This window comes from Anguilla rostrata, chromosome 15 (assembly GCF_018555375.3).
Source record: "Anguilla rostrata isolate EN2019 chromosome 15, ASM1855537v3, whole genome shotgun sequence".
Taxonomy (NCBI): Eukaryota; Metazoa; Chordata; class Actinopteri; order Anguilliformes; family Anguillidae; genus Anguilla; species Anguilla rostrata.
This window is the reverse complement of record NC_057947.1, coordinates 16,155,800-16,177,563: the sequence shown is the minus strand read 5'-3', so window position 1 is coordinate 16,177,563 and position 21,764 is coordinate 16,155,800. Positions and strand designations below refer to the sequence as shown.

Sequence of the window (21,764 nt, the reverse complement as noted above, 5' to 3'; positions counted from 1 at the left end):
CACTACAGGAAAATGTGTGCAATGTACAACGTCATCACCGACTCCATTAATGCATCTCCCTTGTCCTTTTGCATATTTTTATCTTTTTAACCAAAATGTATTTTTTTAATGAGCCCTGAAATATTCACTAATCAGCACAGGGGTGTAAGCGGAAGATATTTGACACAGTTTCACTTTTTAAAAATAAAAGTACTTATTTTTAGTTTTTCATGCCAGTGTGACTGTTACAAAGGCATTCTAACTTAGATGGAATTCATGTGAACGCAAACTGATTTAGATAAACAAATAAATAATATTGCAGTCTCTTTGGAGGTTTCATTTGCATGGTTTATTTCAGTAGAGTGGGAAACGCATTAAAACCATGCCACTGACATCTCCTGTGCCAATTAATTAGGCATAAAAAAGTGGAAAGAGAGAGTATGATCTCTGAAGTGGAATGAGAGCACCTATGCATTGCTGATTAATGTGCTCCCTGTCCTAAATCTGATACATATGGAATGAGTTGCAGAAACAAGGTCACACACTGGCATGGCCAGCAGTATGCCGAGCACCTTGACAGGCTAAAGCCCCATTAAAGTGATACCCGTGCTTGATCTGCTTCGCAGGATGCCAATTTCTGAATACGGGTGGGGTCAATGAGTGACAAGTCACACTTTGTCAAACGCATTAATTTCCAGCGCCTTACCTCAGGACGTGTGCCCCCACAGCCTTGCCGATTGTAACCTCTTTTTTAATGATTAATGACCTCATTTTGCTTTAGAGGCAGCAAGCGATGGGATAAGTTGATCTGACCGTGCCGAGCTTTAACACCCTCTATCACAGAACTGGAGAAGGGAGGGGCTAGCCAGAGCACGTGCCAATATGAATTCATAATCCCCAAAGAGAACCTCTCAGAAGGCTAGGAGCCACAATACCTTTCATCTCAAAATAGCAAGCCAGTTTTTTTTTTTATTTATTTTTTTTTTTGTCAGCAAGCTTTCCTGCTGAGAAGCAGAAAGAGACTCATTACAAGTGGTTGATAAATTTAGCACCACACGTTTGAGGCCCATTGTGGAATGTGCAAGTGATGCTGTTGACATTCAAGATAAAATGTAAAACTCAAATTTCATTAGTTATTTTTTTATTGAAAATGTATTTTTAGGTGCACACAAATTTGGGAAAGTAGATTTAACAGGAACGTGAGGCAAGACTATTGCTGTCTTGGAGCATCTCATTCTGCATGCAACTTGCGGTGGTCACAAATTAATATCAAAATTCAAGTGCTCTTATCTAGAATATTCACTTAACGGAAGTCAGCTCTGTATGCTAGGCTGGTATCAAGGGAACTGCTAAATCCTTGGCATAATTCAAAGTGGATAATTTGAGTATCTATGTCCAAATGTGCCTGTTCTGGAACTTTGGAGAAAACCCTGCACTCCTGTGTTTTCTTTTCTCATAGGCCAAGCAGATAACCCTCTGGAAATATTCTAATTGGAACAAAGGGGATTAAGCATATGCAATCCATGCACCATATTGGATACCGGTGCTATTTGGACATTATTGAACCCACTGCTTACACCAACATGGCAGGTAATGGGTGGGAGGAGGGGGGGCGGGGGGGGTGGAGGACAGATCAGTGAAATCAGAACAGGCCTGCTGGGAATCAAACCCGGCCTACAGCTTCACAGGCAGGTGGTCCTGCCCTCCTCGCCGAAATGAGGTCACAGCCATCCATGACGGAGATCCGGCGCCGGGGGCTTCACCTCCCACCCCATGTACCCTGCGCTCTCTCAAAGCCAGCGCGCACCACCAGCATCAGAGAGCTGAAGGGAAGCCCAGAGGCCGGCGGGCGTGATTATCTTCCAAGAAAGTCATTTTAAGGGTACAGCTCAGGAACACTGCTGTGATAACTGACTTAATGTTAATAAGAAAGACAGTTCATTTTGTCCCCTGCTCCTTTCCAAATGGCCCTTATTTCTTTCCATGTCCGTGTTCTTGACTGATCTACGGACTTTTAGCACTGCAGTTGCTAGGCAGGGTGGGGGTGGGGAGGAGGGGGAGGGCATTACTTGCCTAAGTAACTCCTTCTGTGCATATGGTGTGTTCAATCACTTGCATGCATTGACTTGTGTGAAATAATGAAAAATGCTGACAGCAAAAATCAGTATGTTTATTCATAGGTAAAGATACTATGTTCTTGTGTTCTTGAATATCCAGCTGTATAGCCCAGTCTGTAAACTGCCAACAATTCATATTTCCCTTGGTTAAGGATACTTGCTTAATGATGATTAAAAATAGAATTCATATTTAATTGATTGGCATGACTTAATATTTATGAATATAATAAATAATACTAGGAAGAAGAATAAGAAACATGCATTCTATGCATACACATACTGCACTTTCAAAAACGATTGTGAATTAGATCAGTACTGCAGTAGCATTTTTTCTCTCTCTCCATTACAGTATTCAATTCATAAGCTTTGAAATTCACCGACTGCTGAAGGCACATCAGTTGTTATCTATTTATCTCTTTTAATTCAATGGCGCTGGAAACCAATTTCGCATTTAATTAGTTAAATGTGATTTATTTGTCAGATGCTTTCAAAAATCGCAGCTTGTACTGTATGACAGTTGTGTGACCGGGCATGGACTGCTGCGACGTCATCTTTCCCAAACCCGACACTGATGAGTGTAGTGACACGCACCTGCTCAGCAGCGGCGCTAATGACAGCTTGATTACAAACACGGCATTAGGGACGGGAGGGGTGCGCGTGCTTCCTTTCCACATCGAGGGCGATCGTGGCTGTCTCACAGAGTTGACTGTGCGGTGAAATAGACTTTCTCTGTCATCCCGGATGATGGCCAGGGTGTTGGGGATTGGAACATTTTTTCCAATGCTGACATGCTCAGTTGTCATCGCAGACATTTTTCGTCAAATGTGTGGAAATGTACCTTCCATAAGGCCGTAGGGATGTGTCCGTACAAACCACAAAACTACTGCTGTTTTTGAAATAATTTTCAGTTCCATGCATACGTATACTATTTTGCATTATAATTCAACATATTTTACCCAGTTACATATGCATATTTATACCTATACATTATTGCTGTTGCTTTAGTATGACTGCTGAAAAGCTTTTGCAGTGTAACATGACTTCCCGGCCCTTTTTGCTCAGTGATCACCACCCCTGGTACTGCAGTGTTTAAGGATGTGCTTGTTAAATGGTTCCTCAGCACTTAAAGGATCAAGGACTAGTATTTTTGTCCATGCCTTATAACAGAGATAGAAGTCTAAGGTTTGACTATAATAATAGACGTGTGTGTTTTTAAAATTAGAATAATAATAATAATAATAATAATAATAATACTAATAATAATAATGATTATTATTATTATAATAATAATAAACATTTTGCTAAAGAGGACAGTATTTGGATTGGTTCATACTTGTTAATTGTCATTGGATATTTATCGGCACTTTAAGAGATGCGTTCTGTATGGCCATTCGTCCTGTGGACGTTTTTGTTTTGCCTCACAAAGACCTTTCCCCCATCTCATATTTATCTTAGTATTACCGGAAATAAATAAAGAAGAGCACACTGATTCCTTATTAACGACGCTGTCAACAGTACAGAACACCTTTCAAGGCGTCACTAGTGAGGCCACTGCCGCCCTCCTCAGATCAGCCGCGGCGGCTCGAGGAGGAGGAGCTATTTTCCCTGAATTGGATCCTCTACTGTCCCCCTTCAAGCGCAAATCGGAGGCGCGCCAGCACACAGGGACTAATACACTGTCTCAGAGGGAGGGAAGAGGTCTTCACTTTCACGCCATCCGAGTAACCACAGTCTCGGTTATCTCTGGGAAAAGAGGGAAAAAAGGGACGCAAGCATGGATGTTAGCGGACAGTCTACAGAACTGCGCAAATACATGTGATGGGAGTAGCCATCAGTTCCACGACATTTGACACTTAATCGTACATCAAGAAGAAAATTCAATGACAACTGTAGAATAAATAAATTAAATAATTACCTGCGATAATCTGACGTTATTGCAGTATCCCAGCTAGATGCTGTATAGGCGAATGCTTCTCCTGTTATTACTTTTTCCCTGCGGTCGATATGCAGTAGAAACAACGGGACCGTTAAAACTTTTTTTCTTTATTCTGCGATGAAGCTGCCTTTCAACGGGAACACGGTTTTATGTGTAATTCAAAGCCTGTTTCGGATTAACCCGCTGTCTTCCTTGTTCCGCGCACTGGGTGAGTACAGTTACCCTGGAGTTTTCACAACTGTACAGTATTTTCGGCCGCTGTGTTATGATCGGATACAACTGCACCATTGCACACAAGGATCTGGCTGCACGGTGCACATTAAACCAATCAGCAACTAAAACATTAAAGTAGATGCGTACGCTATGAAATTGTGATAGTATAGACGTGGATTTAAGTAAATTAGACAGCTACGCAGGTGATTGCATGTGAACTTCTCTGTGAATCGTAATCTCTGAACCGTTTCAAGTGCATGACAGAACAAGTTGGGTCAAGCCAAAGTATTTAGTCGCGTTTTTTTTCCGTACATTCAAAGTGAATGGCTGGGGAAAAAATAAAATAAAAAAATAAGAAACAAGGACTAAAAAAACATTGGAGGCCGGCGTCGTTTGATTATGCGGTTAACCTCATTTCTCTTTTTTCCTGAAGATGAATTACTCTTCGATACCTGAGACAGCAATAGATTGAGGCTGCACGATTGAACGCTTTCGTTTATCTCAGGGGTTTTGTCTAAAGGATCTGACTTTCTCGATGTTGTGCGAAAGAATGTTTCTTGCAGAGTTAGCAATATACTTTGTATGTAGCCTAATGACGGCATGTGATCAAAACGTTGATGTCCACCTGCATTACAACAAGATAACCCGTATGCACCAGGTATTGTCAGAGGGGGTTCTGCGGTAACTCAGGATGCAGTACTGTGGCCGGCATGACGTGGAGTTTAATTCTGGCCGGCTAATGTTTTTTTTTTTTTTTTTTTTTTTTCGTAAGAAACTGGTGTCCACGGAGTAAGAGATTGGAAACGGATGTAGGCTGCAATCTGTAAATAGTTGGGCGTTTAACTTTATGCCTGCATAATAATGGTAAATAATTAGGACAGGTTGGATTCAGCGTGTTCAAAATTACCCACTGAAGAACAACCATGTATTTAATATGATTAGAAGAACAAGTTTCAGGTCCTCAAAATCACTGTGTACAGTATATAGAATACAATAATGCAAGAACAGGTGGGAACTCTGAAAGAGATTCAGCACGTAGGCTAATTCCCATAGTTTCGTGGAATGCATTATTTAAGGGAATTTCAGATCTGAATGATCTTTGGATGACAGTGTACACAACAATGCCTGGACTCACACTTATGCTGGTCTGAATCTCAGAGGTGTTGTCACTCACTCACTGTAGGTTTGTGGAGCAATGAAAAATGCCAAACTGAAAGACAATTGAAAGCCCCTACAGTGATCTTGCTTAGTGTTTCAACTTTCAGACCATGAGTTATAACTTTTCTTCTGTTCAGCCCAATGATACTTCATGTGCTTAAATGAGATCATTTGTATAATACCAGTCTTAAAATTAACAAATTATTTGCTCTCCTATTTTCAAAATATGCATTGTGGATGGTCTTGGAATCATATTATTATTATTGTTATTATTATTATTATTATTATTGTTATTATTATTATTATTTAAAACCTCCATTGGTGCTGTTTATTATAACTATATGGGTATTTGCTTCAGATACTCTGCCACCATGATCCTGTGCCTGTGTGTAACAGCATCTGACCCCTAACCTAACTTGCTGTCTCAGATCCAGTGGCATGCTTATTCGGGCGTCTTTGCTGAGTTCTGTGTGTATAGCTGACCCTAGATCAGTTACAGCCTTTTCAGATGTCATAGACCATCCGTCTCTCGCTCAACCACAACTCGCCAGCTGATAAAGTGTGACAGACCTCTGGGTTTTAGAATTTCAGGTTCATATATGCATACATACTCTCCCAGTGTGCAGTAGTTTGCATGGAACTGCCTGAACATAGAAGCAAGGTAGAGAGAAATGTGCGATGCTGCTGTTGAGTGTCAACTTAAGAAACTTCTGTTCCCTTTTTAAATTCAATTCAAATTTATTTGTTTAGTGCTATTTACAAAAACTGTCACAAGGATGCTTTATTCTTTATATGGTTATGCACGGTGAAGTTGGCAGGAAATACACCACATGCAATTTGCAGTAGCTTGTTGTTAAAAAAAAAAAAAAAAAAATATATATATATATATATATATATTAAAAAAATATTATTAAAGTGAATTGAAATTCAGTATATTTGAATAAATAGAGGGTTTGATGCTAGTGGATTTATATTTACATCTGCCTGCCACTTTTTTTAAGCTAGGGGAGTTATTTATTTATTTATTTATTTATTTATGTATTTATTTATTTATTTATGTTTCACTCAGTTTTTAAAACATAATACAGGATGGATAATGCTGTACTGCACATCATCATTCCTCTTACATTCCAAGTTTGCCAAGTACACCTTCCTGACTCTGTTAGTTTCTCTCTAATCCCCCACCCCCTTGTTCCTTCACACCCTAGCCTACTTCCTCCTCAAATTATGTGAAAGAGGCAGGGCCTGGCAAAAATTCCTGTCAAAATATCATTGCAGAAAAACCGCTTGTACACTAGATACCATGCGTGCCAATGAAATGTTGCTAAAACGTCTCAACGACCACTTTTTTGAGGAAGATACAATAAAATTTTTCATGAGCATTAACAAAAGGACAGTGATATATGAATGTATTTACTGTATTTATTTATAGTTCTTGTATTTATTTTAGTGAATACACTTGCAGCTGCTTTTCTGCTTGTGGTTGCCTCCTCTGACCTGCACTAACACACAGTCTGTGCAGTAATGTTTTAGGATCTTTGGCTCTGCATTGGAAAGACTCATTCCGCAATGATATAGGTGCCATTGTGCTCGATCACATTATTACATATCTCAACATATTATAACATTATAACCACTGAGGGTGGAATTTCTCGAAAAAAAATAAATAAATAATTTGTTTGAAGATTTCATTATCTAGGTCTGAAAATTAAGATTGCGTTCTGGCTCACAACCCAACATAACTTTTTATAGCAAGCAAACTGCAACAGTACTTATTGAAGGTACAATTACCACAACAGGTAGCCTGCTGTTAGTGCTCACAGCAATAAGTGAATTATTAAGTCCAAATATGTTGCTACACCCAAGGAAGCAGCCATCTGTATTTTGATTTTTAGGCAGCTCCACAAGTGTCTGTTAGCCTTGTGCCTAAGAAAAAGCCAGGGAACATTTGCTTGTCATATAATTCAGTATTTATTAAACACAAACATCCTATTTAAATGCAAACCATACAATACCTTAGATCTTCTTCCAAAGACAAACAGAAGTAACATGAGTAAGAAGAAAAACTGCCCACAGACAGATTATTTTCAGTCTCTGATAAAAGAAAAAAGCAAGTGATGGGCGCCAGGTTATCTGAGCTGTACTACAGGACACAGGTTAAGAGAAACGAAGGGTTCCATTTCATAGAATTAATGGCTAAAACTGGCTAGACATGATAGATGACTGCGGAATTAAATAGCCTTCATTTTCATTTCAGTTAGCAGTTGAAGTAAGAAATGACTTTAAAAAAGGGAAAAAATGTGAACCTGTTTTTTTTAAGGTGGCATGAGGGTGAAGGCTTGGTTGTATTAAGGAAACATGATTAGGAAAAGTTATAAAAAGATGACTGCACACCATTTGCAGACTGATTTAACATGTGAGAGTGAGCTGTTGGGTAGCTCACCCTGTGGAGGCACTGCAGTATTCTTGTGCATGGATGAGCCTCATGGTCTGGTTTCAAATTCAGACTGCGCTAAGTGCCAACTGTGGCTGATTAATCTGGACACCCATGGCACACCTGTTGAGCTGCTCAGTGTCTTTCTCCAACTCATGTCTGTGTCAGTGGAGCTTGTAGCCTGTGGTGTGATGTGGCATTGCATGCTCCCAAGTAATGAAGGAGGAGAGGAGAGGGTTGAACTTCTTTTAAAAAGTAGTTAACTGTACTGAGCTACTTCATGAAAAAATTATGGCACCTACAGGCCAAATGTTGACTAACACTACTGTCTCTTACTGAAATGTCTTTAAATAACATTACAATTCATTTGTAAGTTCACAGTTAATGTAGCTACACATTTTTTCAAGTGGATACCAGGGAAAACATGTTCAAGATGAGTTCTCATGCACTTGCGTTGTTTAGTTTCATTAAAGAATGATCTAGCATTAGCTAATCTGACACATTTTTGATACTTGCTTGTTCATGAATTAATTTTATGAATCCAAAGCAACATACTCACCAAGCTAAAACTGAATAAAACCTGAAACTGTCCATTACATTGCTTAAACTGCATTGGGAATCGCACTCCCCAATCAACACAGTTTGGTCATTTAAAGGCTAGCAAAAGGTTTGTTGCATTACTAAATAACTTAGGAGCCGATACCTACATCCCACAGGATGCACCGCTAGAATTGCGAGAGGTACGACTGTGGTACCGCAGACTCCAGCTCCTCATAAGTCCTCATAAATAACGCTGAGTACTGCTGAGGGAAAAGAATCCAGGATGGAAACATTCATGCCAAGTGACCAGAGAGCTAAGACAATGTTCCACATTCAGCATGGACCTATATGCTCATTTATTTATTTATTTATTTATGTATTTATTTATTTATTTTGCTATTTTTATTTATTTTGCAATTTCAATAAATTAAAAAAAAATCTGATCTTGCTTCCGTCGTTTAACCCAGGGGAAATATAGTTTTGTCCAAGCTACTGTACCTCGCCTTTAATAAAATACAGATATTTAGGAAGCACCAGTGATCCGACCATCCACAGAAGACATCAGAATGTAATGATGATTGTAAGAGCTGTGAAAAAAATCCTAAATTGTCAGCTAGAGTAATTGCCAATGACCTCCATATATTCACAATGAAATGTGATTTGCATAGTGATTCTCATTGTGATTTTCAATACTTTCAATCACAATGAAGAGTAGGAGAGGAAAATTATGTACGCTACACTTCCAGATAAAAACCTCTCGTCAGCACCAAAAGCAGAAAGGCAAGATTGGAATTAGAAAAAAAAAACTAAGATGAGCCTGATGAGTTTCGGTAACAAGTCTTATGGGCAGATAAGTGAGAGATAGTTTTATCAGAGTGCCGAAAAGGTGAAAGTGTGGAGAAAGAGAGGGACTGGTCTGGACCCTCGGAGAAATACTTCATCTGTCAGGCAGAGTGGAGGCAGTGTGATGGCTTGGGCCTGTGTGATTGCATCTGGAGTTGGTTCAGTGGTTCTTATTGATGTAACCAACAACGGTATGACAGCTGAAGTACACAGAAACATATTACCCACCAATATTATGAGAAATGCCACCAAACTCATTGGATGGGAGTTTATCATGCAGCAATGACCCAAAACATACAGCAAACATAAGCAAGGACCTTTTCCGGAAGAAAAGGTGGAAGTGTTTGACACGGCCCAGTCAGTCACCAGATTTAAACCCCATTGAACATGCTTTTCGCTGACTCAAAAGGAAACTGAAGTCTAAAATCCCAGCAAACACACAGAAACCAGAGATAGCGGCAAAAGCTTGGCAGAGCATCTGAAAGGATCACCTCATGGGCCTCATATTCCTTGATTCATTTCAAATCCAGTGTTATGGAGCGCAGAGGGAAACAGCAAAAATTTTGTCACTGTTCAAATACTTACAGACTGCACTGTACTAGTATCTGTGGTCTACTGTGATCACCATGGCTCCTGCTTATTACCTAATCATCGGGCCTTATAAAAGGCCTTCAGGCTTCCACATGCTTCAAATGAACTGGTTCGTATGTAGGTTCTGTAGGCTCATTCCAGTCACTTATTTTGTCTGTCCACTTGCTTATTCCAGTCATAACTCCATAACTTCCATACATAACTCTTCCTCACATCCTTTCCTTGCATTCTCCATTGGGAGGAGCTAAGGAGCAAGGAAAGGATGCAAGGAGTGAAAATAAGCTATTGGAATGAGCATTGTAATCATGACACAAAGAGTTATACAAATGTGCGTACTGGCAAACACATTCAGGTTTTTTTTTTTTTTTTGTGAAGATGTTCATATTAGAGATGTAGTCTGTCTTGTTTTCTTCTCCTGATGTTTACTGGTGGTTGCCAAACAACATTTGAGAATTTGTAAATAACATTTGAGGATTTGGAGACCCCCACTATCTGATGGCTGATGTGTTTAAATATGGCTGGTGCCTAGACCTTTGTTGTGTTTGGTGTTTGGGTTTTTGCTGGTCCTTCTGCACTGCTTTGGTCTGTAGATTTCTGTAAAATCTTTGTATATTTCTTGTTTTAAGAAGTTTTTTTTTTTTTTTTCAGTTGCAGGACATAATAAATGGGAGAAAGCCAGTTATCTTTTTGTGTTACTTTTGCCTGTTCATGTGATCAGTGGCCACCCCAAACAGCATTGAACCTTGTTCCTTTTCTATATTACTATTATTATTATTTTAGATGGATAGATGGAACATGAATATGAATCAACGTTCAAGAGAACTCTGTTCTCTTTTAAGAGATCAGGGCAGAGCGAACAGGTCATGAACAGTAAAGGTGGGAGAAGACTCATAATGGACCAGATAATATTGCAGTCAAGGAGGGCTTTGTAAGTGTAAACATATTAAATATGAATTCCAACTGTGATAATCCAAAACAAAATCCACCCCCAAACCCACCCAGTCCAGCACACACACACACACACACACACACACACACACACACACAGTGTGGCAACAGGCTTTAACCCAAAGCCCGCTTTAATATATGCAGTACATATATTTATTTTTTTTAAATTAAGTAATACCTTGTAATACAGTTGTTGCGCATCTCATAAATGTATGTGATTCGTGTAAATCCAATCGTAGACAATATTATGGAATGCTGACCTTACCAATCCTCTGTAATATTCAAATGAATGACAAAGCAATTCAAACATTTGTGCTGAAAATCCTGAATCAATGGACACCAAATGACTTTCTTGTTTGTTCGTGTAGAGGTCATCAGCTCTCCAGAGAGTTTGTATGAGGTCTTTTTGTTTTTTCCTCTTTAGAGCCCTTCTCTGCAAGTTATGCAGGCTTAACACTGGTAACGAAACAAAATATGCATGAGACAATGTATGTAAACAAGAAACAGAAAATGTTTTAGAATTTTTTTCTAAATTATGAGTATGGCATGTATTCATGTTTTTGTTTATTTATTTTTTTGCTTAATTTAAATGGTGCTGCATTGACTGTGCAGTTGCGGAGCGTTATTACTCTGGCTGCTGATAGGGTGATTGTGAATGGAGTGATGCTGATTCGAAAGGGCATCTCTTGCTGCCTCTGGTTACTCCCCTGGCACACCCAGCAAATGGAAGCAAACACATCTCAAAGCCATTGCAGAATGTGGCGGACACGTTTAGTCAGGATGTACCACTCAAGGCAAATTTATGCAAAGTGTTTTTCACACCTCGAATGCGGTCCAGAATTCGTAGAACCTTAACGACTTACTAAGGAGCTGAAACTGAAACTTATTGATAACACGTGGGAGGCTGTGTGCACCTGCAGGCTTTTACAGCACTCCACACAATGAAGGGCAGGACCAGTGCTCAGAGAACTCGAGCCTAATTCTAGGAACTACAGAAAATACAGAAAAATACTTTTAATACTTATTTCTAATAGATACATTCTTGTCATTGAAAGACATCAGAAGACTTGTGGTTGTGTTTTAAACATTTTTATTTTCAAATACGTGTTTTTATTCACCATACCAATATGGTTACGATTTTCTTTTGTTATTTTTCATTCTTCATTGTGTTTCTCTGTGTCATGCTGTAATAATCTACTCACCCTTATGAATTTTAAACTCAGTTGTTTTTTTGTTTATTTTTTTCAATTATTTATTTCTTTCAATAACGAAGATATGAGTTTTTGTACATTTCCCATTACAAAGGCTTGGAGTGTTGTTGTTTTGATAACACTAAAGTAATCTGTGAACCCTGATGAGAATACAGTATGTAGAAGAGAACACTGAAATATGATACTTTGGTATTTGTTCTGAAATAGGTATGTTAATAATCTGAGGAAAATTGCATCTTTTTGTGATGAAATAGCATTTAGTTAACTGATTTGAAGTGCTGAAGTTTATTCACGGCCCAGCGGTTGGAATTGATCCCGCATACGCAATATAGTGTTCATTACATTACATTACATTACAGGCATTTAGCAGACGCTCTTATCCAGAGCGACTTACACAACTTTTTACATAGCATTTTACATTGTATCCATTTATACAGCTGGATATATACTGAAGCAATGCAGGTTAAGCACCTTGCTCAAGGGTACAACGGCAGTGTCCTTACCTGGGAATCGAACCCCGCGACCTTTCGGTTACAAGCCCAGTTCCTTACCCACTGTGCTACACTCCGTCCTCCTTTTCTTGTGAATGTGCAAAATTGAATTTTTGTTCCAAATTAAATGTGTTCATGTCTTAGAGCTCATGAATTACAGAATGTTCTCTGGAATTACAATATCTCTGAATGTAGTCCTCACAGTAGCACACAATCACTAGCAATCTCTGTAGCTCACAGATTTCACCCTGTCTGTGATATCCGCTTTGCTGCACTGCATAGTGTTCTTTCTCCGCAACAAGCGACTCGTTTCAGCTCTGTAGCTTAGCAATGCATCCTCCATTTCAAATGCATATTTTTTTGTTTTTCTGCTCTTGGTAGGCTGCAGTCCCCTGCATGAGCAGGCCTCCCCCTTTAACGGTTAAATTAATGTGAGATTTTCATTCCTGTTCAGTGGGTAGAAGTGATTCTAAGTCCTGATGTCCATGTGTGTGGGTACAGGTGGGGAGCATCATACTGAGAGATGGCTGCACATCCGGTACAAGACTCTTAGCCTATTTGGCGTGTGAGCGTTGCGTCCCATTCGCAGAGCTCCGATTAGCGCAAAAGGCATCCGCACCAATTTCCTGTCCGTAGTCAGCGCCTGCCTGCCGTGGGTTTTTCCCCTGAATTATTCCCACTCAGAAGTCTCACAGCCCCGAGTGCCTGGCTTTGCCCACCAATGCCATTCAAGTGTGCAGGCTGGAAAAAACCATTGGCAGATAGCTGTAGGTTAGCTTCTCAATGTCGCTAACAGAAAACACGTCACTTTGTGTATTACTATACATAGAAACCTCAGTACCACAGTGTTTAATCATATTTTTCAGGGTTATTGTATACTGAATGCATCGCTGCACATAGGTTATGCAAGGTTTATGTTTAATCTTGCTTTCCTGTTTGTCAGTTTGCAGTGCTGCCTTGTGCTTTCACTTGTATTTTATGTAGGTCTCTCGGATGGATGCTGTGAAGGCAAATCCCCCCCCTGAGAAACAGTGGAGGTGGGGATGCACAAATATCTAAATATACACATTTTAGTTACAGGAGCATTGATATACTGCTTATTGTCTTTCCATACATATTTAATGCACTTCTAACGTTTTTTTAGTCAGAAACAAAAATGTTCCCCATAGTCATTTGTTTGGATGCTTGTGGTCTGGAGCAGAGTCTTGGTTTCATCACTGATGTATTTGCGTACAGTTAGATTCAATTTTGTTTTTGGCTTGACATTTTCCTTCATGCCTGTTCAGTTCATTGTGTTCATGTTTTCAGTTCTTCTGAAGATTTTTTTTTCCTTTTTACCATAATGAAGAGACATAATCTTGGCTGCTATATTATTAAAAATGTATTTATTTACTGCTATTTTTATTTAATTTTATTGTACCACATTCTTGCTAAGGTAAATCATTGTCCTCACAGAAGGTTAGACACCGCTGAATATTTTAAGCCTGGATTTGTACAGTAGACAGGTAGATGCAGCAGAATGCAATGTACAGTCATCAAGATAACACAATGCTATGCACCTGGTATTCAGCTTTTTTAAACACTACATCTTTAATACATTTTTCAATCATCATTGCTAACAACTAATTAGTTTGTTTTATTTATAGTTCTTTCAAATGAATGTCAAGTTGGCTGAGACCTGCTGACAGAAAAATGCTAATCTTCCCAAAGTAGGCTAATTGCATTAATTGTGCCTGCACATGTAATATTATACTTGTGGGATGGTGCATGGGGCACAGTGGATGGCAGTTCTAAAAAAATAAATAACTGTCATGATGTTCTTTGCCATGATGTGTGCTAAATATGACGTTTAGACATAATTATACATATTTAATCAGGAGATCATCTGTGCGTAATATGCATATGCGCTTGAGCTGAAATGGCTCGTAGCCAAGCTGACATGTTGTGATGTAACAAAGGTATAATAATCTCTGTCTGTTAAGGCTGTTACATGACATGACATGACTACTTTATTGCATGATGGGTTGTATTTCACAATTGCCAGTTATGGAGTCTTCTACATCTACTGTGTTAAGACATGGCTTTTGTTACAGAACACATCATCCTGTGTCGACTCAGGCAATTGGATGAAGCTGAGAGAAAGAGGTGTTGAGCTGTTGATTTCATTTTATTTCTAATTATGCATTTTAATTACACATTTTAAATGGGAATGACTGGTGATTTATTTATTTTCAATGCCCTCAGTGGAATATGCAGATTTGTGAATGTTCAGCCCATTCAGAAACTGAGTTCAGTTACTGTAACAGAGTACTAACAGGGATACAAACACGAATAACTAATCTTGGGTCCAAGCCCATTACATTCCCAATTCAATTTAGTTTCAATTTAAGTTTAAATATGTAATTTTATATTAAGGGGAATTTTTATTGTTATGTAGGAAGTGCACATTTGAATGAAAGTACTAAAATAACGGAGTGCTTTTGTCATATCAGAAAGAGAGAAGAGAGAGAAAATAAATTCTTGGAGTCAGTGTACACTTTTACATGAAATATTATATTTTAATTTGTTCAGATAAGTAACATAAAAAAAAAATAAAAGATAAAAAAACACTGGCATGTTTCACAGATTAAAATGAAAAACAGCCTCAATTTAAAACTATGACTAAGTAGCACATATCTTTTTAGCCACAAAGGATGGGATTAAAAGCATCTAACAATCAAATAATGTTACCCTGTACTAAACCAAAAACTGACATTTAAAAACAGGCAGTCAGATTAAAAAGGTACAGTACATTGTCAGTAATGGGGTCAGAGTAATCCCAGGCCAAGGCCCAGACACCAAGCGTTGGGTAGAACAAATAACCACTCACTTCTTTTCATTGTGTGTGTGTGTGTGTGTGTATTCGTCTGAGTGTGCGTGTGTGCATGGGTGCATGTGTGTCTGCCTTTGGGTTTGATTGCGTTAACATTCAATGTGAGTGACACTTGACCAGTGTGTTTTCAGGTGCAAATTATGTCAAGAAAATGTCTGTCACAAATATGCTGTTTTAATTACTCAATCTCAAAATGTTCCCCGAACCCAGCCCTCTCCAGATGTGAATTAAAGTGCCTTTGAAGCTTATCTGCTATGAGACGCACACTTCAGTCCAAGGGGCATCTTCTGGTCATGTTATTGACTCTAATTTAGCTCATATTTACTGTATTAACAAGTAGATTGATCCTCAACTACTTTGAAACATCAATTCATTATTTATTTGCAGTAACAACATTTCATATGCCACAGTCCTCATTTTATAAAAGGCTGGGAAATTAGTCATATGTGGTTAACTTAGCTATAGTGTACTGTTAAATTTTCCATTTTGGATTTCCATTCTCACATCCATTTCATAAAAACTGCATTTTGCACAGCATGTGTGTGTGCTTTTCTGTGTGCGTGTGTGTGTGTGTGTGTGTCTGTCCAGCTGATGTTCAAGGGATTTTCCCTTGGTGTGTGGTAATGTGTAAAACACTGGTGGGTGTGTATCATCAGGCCACTAGGGAAGAATATTACACTTTTTTCTGACCTGACCTGGTCTTGGAATACAACTCTTTCCAATTATTTTATTTCTTATTGCTTACTATTTCTGTGAATGCTTGTTGATGGTAAGCATGCATGAATGCGCCGATCGCGAGTTCCAGTGGCTTCTAATGGAGCTGTGGTCCCTTTGGTACAAAATACACATTTGTTGTGGAAAACAAGTGGGAACACAATTTTCCCCTTCCCAGCTGATGTCCACCAATGGACTGTCAGTTATATTTCTTTCTACTTGTTAGTCATTACCTGGAATAGCTATAGGAAGAAAGCATTTTCATTTGATCAGGTTTGTGTTCTTCTGTGAAGAAATTACTTCATAATTTAATATGCAATACATGCATTACATATTTTATGTTGGTGTACAAATTTGTTTCAGATGAAGCTCAGAATACATAACTCATCCATATGGTCAGATATCTCATTATCTGAAATAAAAAAAAGAAACTTAAGTAATCATGGAGTGTTTTTCATGTCTTAAGCACTCCAGAACTGCTGAAGATGAAAATATAGAAAACCATGAAGATGGCTATTTAAGTCATTCAAAGGCACTTTAAAGGGCTCTTCTTGTTGAAAGTATGTTCAATTCCGTGCCCATGCTTCAATAAGCACACGCTAAGAAAAAAGAATAACAATATCATTTTCAGTGGCTATGAGCCAAAAATATAAATGCATTAATAGTGAGATGCAGTATCTAAGAGCAAGATTGAGGTGTGTTTCAGTCCTTGTGTGTTTAGTGCTTGTGTGCCTTCTCTAGGTGAATGATAGTGTTTCACAATCAACACAAATAAACAAAGCCATGGATGGTCTGGTGGATATAATGTAATATTGAATTTGTTCAGTTTTATTGAAATGTTAAATAGTATATTCAAAAAAAAAAAAAAAAATATATATATATATATATATATTCCTCATTGTAACATATCTAACAAGAGAAGCTTCACACTCTTTGTTTTGGGCTACAGGAAATGCTTTAATCCAAGAATCACTACATATGAAATATGCATTTATAGGCTGCTTGTATTGTAGACAGACAATGGACTAGTGTTGCTCAATGCACCAAAACTACAGTACTTTTCCGGTACTGTAACGTAAAAAGGTTGTAAGTTATAGGATTTTTCATATTTTCTGTTGTTGTCTCAAAAGCGTTCCATATTGTATATAAACTGGGGATCTTGTCTGTCTAATGTCAGTTTGCCATAGCAACCACAATGGGTGCAGCAGTAAGCTACCTATGCATGCAGAGTTGAGCCAGCATGGCTGACTGCAAAGAAACTAATGTAGAGAACAAGCAGCTGACCTTGCTTAGTGCCAATATTATAGACAGGGTAGCAATAGCAAATATATCATTACTTGTTAGCTTGTTATAAATTCACTTTGTGAGTGAGTACCAACATGATGTCAGTCATAACTGTGGCGGTTAGCCTATGCAAAATGTGAGGGATCTAGAATAGCATTTCAAACCGAGATCTTCTTTGCTATTATATAGCACTAGCTATTGGCTATAATATCAAAGCAGTTTTTTTATTTTTTTATTTTTTTTAAAGACCACATGTCTTATTCATTTTTTCAATGTTCAATAAACCATTGTTATTTAGTGACTTAAGCTACTGTGTTTTCCTTTTGGCCGTGGTAGCATTTTGGTGTCAGGTATTATGATACTGAACCAGGTATCAGTATCAATGCCTACATTTCTTATCATGACAATGTACACATGTCAATGTACACAGTGTATGCAATCAAAGAATATGCATGACCTCATTAATTAATTTATAATGTATCATAATCTCTCTCTCTCTATCTCTTTCTCTCTGCAGACATTAATAAACATAAAATGTTGGCCCACATAGTCTTGATCTTCTCCTTCATCATTGCTGCCAGCTCTCAAAGTGTCCAGCCATCCTCCAGAGGTTCCTGCGATACCCTGTGTGCCTGTGAGGAAAAAGACGGCGTCCTGCACATAAACTGTGAGGCCAGAAACATCAGCAAACTCTCGCAGGTCCAGGTGCCATCAGACCTGCCCTTTAACCTCAACCTGTACAAGAATGACCTGGTCGAGCTGAATGCAGAAGATCTGGAGGGACTAAGAAATGCTATTTCCCTTCACCTGGGGGCTAACAGCATACAGGAGCTGGAGCCAGGGGTCTTCAGTGCCCTGAGCTCCCTGAAGAAGCTTCATATCAACAGCAACTTTCTTGTGATGCTGAAAGAGGACACTTTCCAGGGGCTGGGAAATCTGGAGTTCCTGCAAGCTGACACAAACTTCATTCGGGTGGTGGAGCCAGGGGCTTTCAGCAAGCTCATTCGCTTGAAGGTGCTGATCCTAAATGACAACTCCATCGAGTTTCTGCCCACCAACATCTTCCGCTTCGTGCCACTCACCCACCTGGACCTGCGAGGGAACCGGCTGCAGTCTCTACCCTATGTGGGTTTCCTGGAGCATGTGGGTCGCATCATAGAGCTCCTGCTGGAGGACAATGCCTGGGTGTGTGACTGTGAGATCCTGCCCCTGAAGATCTGGGTTGAGAGCATGCGGTCCCAGGCCGGCATTGGCGAGGTGGTCTGCAACAGTCCCCCATACCTCAAGGGCAGCCTTCTCAGCAAGGTCAAGAAAGATGTTCTGTGTCCCTCCCACACTGATATAGACCTGGAGGAGCCATCCAAGTCTTTGGACCTGGTGGTGACCCCTTCAACGAAATTGGTCCAGATCCCCAAGGTGATGGATGCTAAGGATGATGCCAAGGTCCCCACACCGGCGCACAATCCGGTGGCTTTCTGCACCGAACGTTGCTCTTGTTACAGCCACCCAACTGCTGGCTTATTGGTTCACTGTCAAGACAGGGGGATCCAAAGGATTTCAGAACTTGGGCTTCTCCAGCAGAGTCCCAGGAAGCTCATCCTGACTGGAAACATGATCCAGAGGCTCCTGCAATATGATTTTGTGGTGTATGAGAGCCTGGAGCTGCTGAATTTAGCAAACAACCAAATTGATTATGTGGACAATGAAACTTTTCTCAGCCTAGACCATTTGAAAAGGCTTTACTTGAATGGTAATAGACTGGATCATTTGTCCCCAGGAATGTTCACTGGACTCCACAATCTAGAGTACTTGTATTTGGAATACAATGCAATCAAAGAAATTCTCCCTGGTACTTTCAACCCTATGCCAAACCTGAAGCTGCTCTCCTTAAACAACAATTTTCTTCAAACCCTCCCATTGCAGATATTTCACAATGTCCCACTTGCTACTTTGAATCTGAGGAAAAACCAATTCTTGCACTTAGCTGTGAGCAATCTGCTTGATCAGTTGAATTCCCTGGAGAAGATTTACTTGGAGGATAACCCATGGGATTGTAGCTGTGACCTAGTCAGTCTCAAACAGTGGGTAGAGAAACTGGCTAAGGATATAGTAGTAGGCACTATTTTGTGCCACATGCCAAGGAAAGTTGCTAAATCTGAACTGCGGGATGTAAAAGCTGAGGCTATGTGCCCAGGCCTGAATGATAAGGACAGTCAAGGTGAAACCACCGAACCAACCACCACCAGCAATGCTGCGGGAGGTTTCTTCCACTCGCTGACTAACACAGTACCGCTCTCTGTCCTGATCCTCAGCCTCCTCGTCCTCTTCCTCACGGTCATCTTTTGTTCGGCAGGGATAGTAGTCGTGGTTTTGCACCGGCGGCGGCGGCGGTCCAAGAAGGGCCAGTCAGAGGACCAGCCCAGGGAGAATAGCCCCATCCACCTGCAATACAGCATGTATGGGCAGAAGACTACCCACCATGTGGCACAGAGGGCTCGTGTGAATGTGAACACCTACGATGACTCGGGTCACAGCCCCGTTATTCAGTTGTGCCGGACCCCCACCTACTGTGCCCGCCACAAGGACCAGGAGCTGGACCAGCTCCCCGCCATCCTAGATGAGCCCAAACACCTCTGTCGCAGCCTCCTGGAGATAGAGGACGAGTCGCCTCCCATGGGCAAGAACCTCAAGTTCATGGCTTTGACAGAAGGCCCAGCTGAATTTGTGGCCCTGGGAGACCCTGGGTCCCTCTACCGGAACATTCTGGAGAGGGAGAGGGACCTCCAGCAACTGGGGATCACAGAGTACCTCAGGAAGAACATTACCCAGCTGCAGCCCGGTGGAACTGAGATCCAGGGCAAGGAACAGCACGAGGAGCTGAGGCTCATGGAGGCCATCATGTACGGCCGGCCACGCAAGGTTTTGGTGGAACAGTCCAAAAATGAGTATTTCGAACTGAAAGCCAACCTCCACACAGAGCCTGACTATCTGGAGGTCCTCGAGCATCAACCACCTTTCAACTAAAAAAGGGTATTTTTTATTTACCTCTTGAAGTGCCTTAGAATGTTGTCATCCATATTATAATCTGCCTCACATTGTCAATGTGAAAGCAATAATTCAAGTCTAATTCAGCAACTGCAGTTTTTTGTCTGATTGAATACTTCTGCAACTGTAATAATGAATTATAACTGTTCAGACTGGCCATAGCACATGCACATACATTCGGACAGACATAAGGAGTTACTGTATGTTTCCTTTGTAAATACTTTACAACTCAGAACTTACTGTGCATTCTCCATCATGTTTTCAAGACTGTATATTGTGCCAGAAAAGAAACCTATGCCAGGTGCCACATAGTCAGTGCTATGCCAGGACTGGTTGCTGGTGTGACAAAAAATGAAAGCAAAGAGCATGTCATGTTTTAGCTGTCAATGTTTATTTAAACTCATGATATATACTAATTTACATGCACACACACAGACGCAAACATGCACGCATACACACACACTGACACACGCACACACACACACACACACACACATTGTTTATTGTGAAAAATGAGTCTGCCCTGAAAAGTTGCTATACTTTTCTGTTTTTGTTTCTATAAATATATGTTAGCTAAGAATTGCACATACTTTGACTTAATCTGTTGGCAGCCTTTTATGTATACAGTTGGATATACTTTTGATTTTGCACTATTCAAAAGGTTATTTCAAAGATGGTGCATGACAATCATTTTTTTTTCTTCAGTTTTGACCTTCAAACTCAGACCCAAGGAATTCAGCTACTGATTTAAAAAAAGATGTATGTGGTATTTTTTCTCTTTTTTTGTCATGTCTTGTGGGAAATCTAAATAATAATTCTGACCAGTACTTCTCAGCATAATAATTATTCAGGGTGTAAAACCACTTTTCTATTATTATTATTATTATTATTATTATTATTATTATTATTATTATGTTTTCTTTATTAGTGTTTTGTTTGAACACCATAGTTTTATTTTTTGACAATGTAGAATTGTGTATTTGTCTATTTATTCTGTAAATATTTTGTACATAAATTCACATTATTCTTTTCTGTTTGTGTGCCTTTTAATGTTATACAGTTAAAACCTTCATGAACTATAAATAAATATTTACAATATTATGACTTAATTACATTCACTTTTCAGTTGTTTGTGCTGGACAAACTGTCATAAGGGGAGATATGCATCAAAGGATGCCTTTTTATGAATTATACTGCTTTCTATTAAATTTTGTGGTAGGATGTCCATTTTGTAATACATATACACATATCATTTATGAAATGCTAAAGTACACTATTTTTGAAACATTTCTGTAAATGTCCATCTTTTTATGTTACCTTGTATAGCATTTAATTGAAGTCTGTATATACCGTGTTTATTTACTGTTTGTAACTAACAAAGCAAATGT

The 21,764-nt window shown here is 39.4% G+C and overlaps 1 protein-coding gene across 2 annotated transcripts; it reads left to right on the top strand.

Moving 5' to 3' along the window:
- The first annotated feature begins 3,685 nt into the window (after positions 1 to 3,685).
- On the top strand, positions 3,686 to 21,485 carry slitrk6 (SLIT and NTRK-like family, member 6). 2 transcript variants are annotated; one of them, XM_064310950.1, is made up of 2 exons: positions 3,686 to 4,240; positions 17,849 to 21,485. In XM_064310950.1, the coding sequence occupies exons 1-2, from the start codon at positions 4,150 to 4,152 to the stop codon at positions 20,353 to 20,355; spliced, it is 2,598 nt and encodes an 865-aa protein (XP_064167020.1). In that variant the 5' UTR covers positions 3,686 to 4,149; the 3' UTR covers positions 20,356 to 21,485. The 2 variants fall into 2 exon arrangements, with proteins under 2 accessions (XP_064167020.1, XP_064167021.1); XM_064310951.1 differs by lacking the exon at positions 3,686 to 4,240 and adding an exon at positions 12,576 to 13,498.
- The last annotated feature ends 279 nt before the right edge of the window (positions 21,486 to 21,764 follow it).

Bases quoted from the DNA above. Each gene is read 5' to 3' on its own strand.
- slitrk6 (XM_064310950.1), top strand. From the start codon at position 4,150: ATGAAGCTGCCTTTCAACGGGAACACGGTTTTATGTGTAATTCAAAGC. The intron at 4,241-17,848 runs GTGAGTACAGTT...TTCTCTCTGCAG, and splicing joins TTCCTTGTTCCGCGCACTGG to ACATTAATAAACATAAAATG.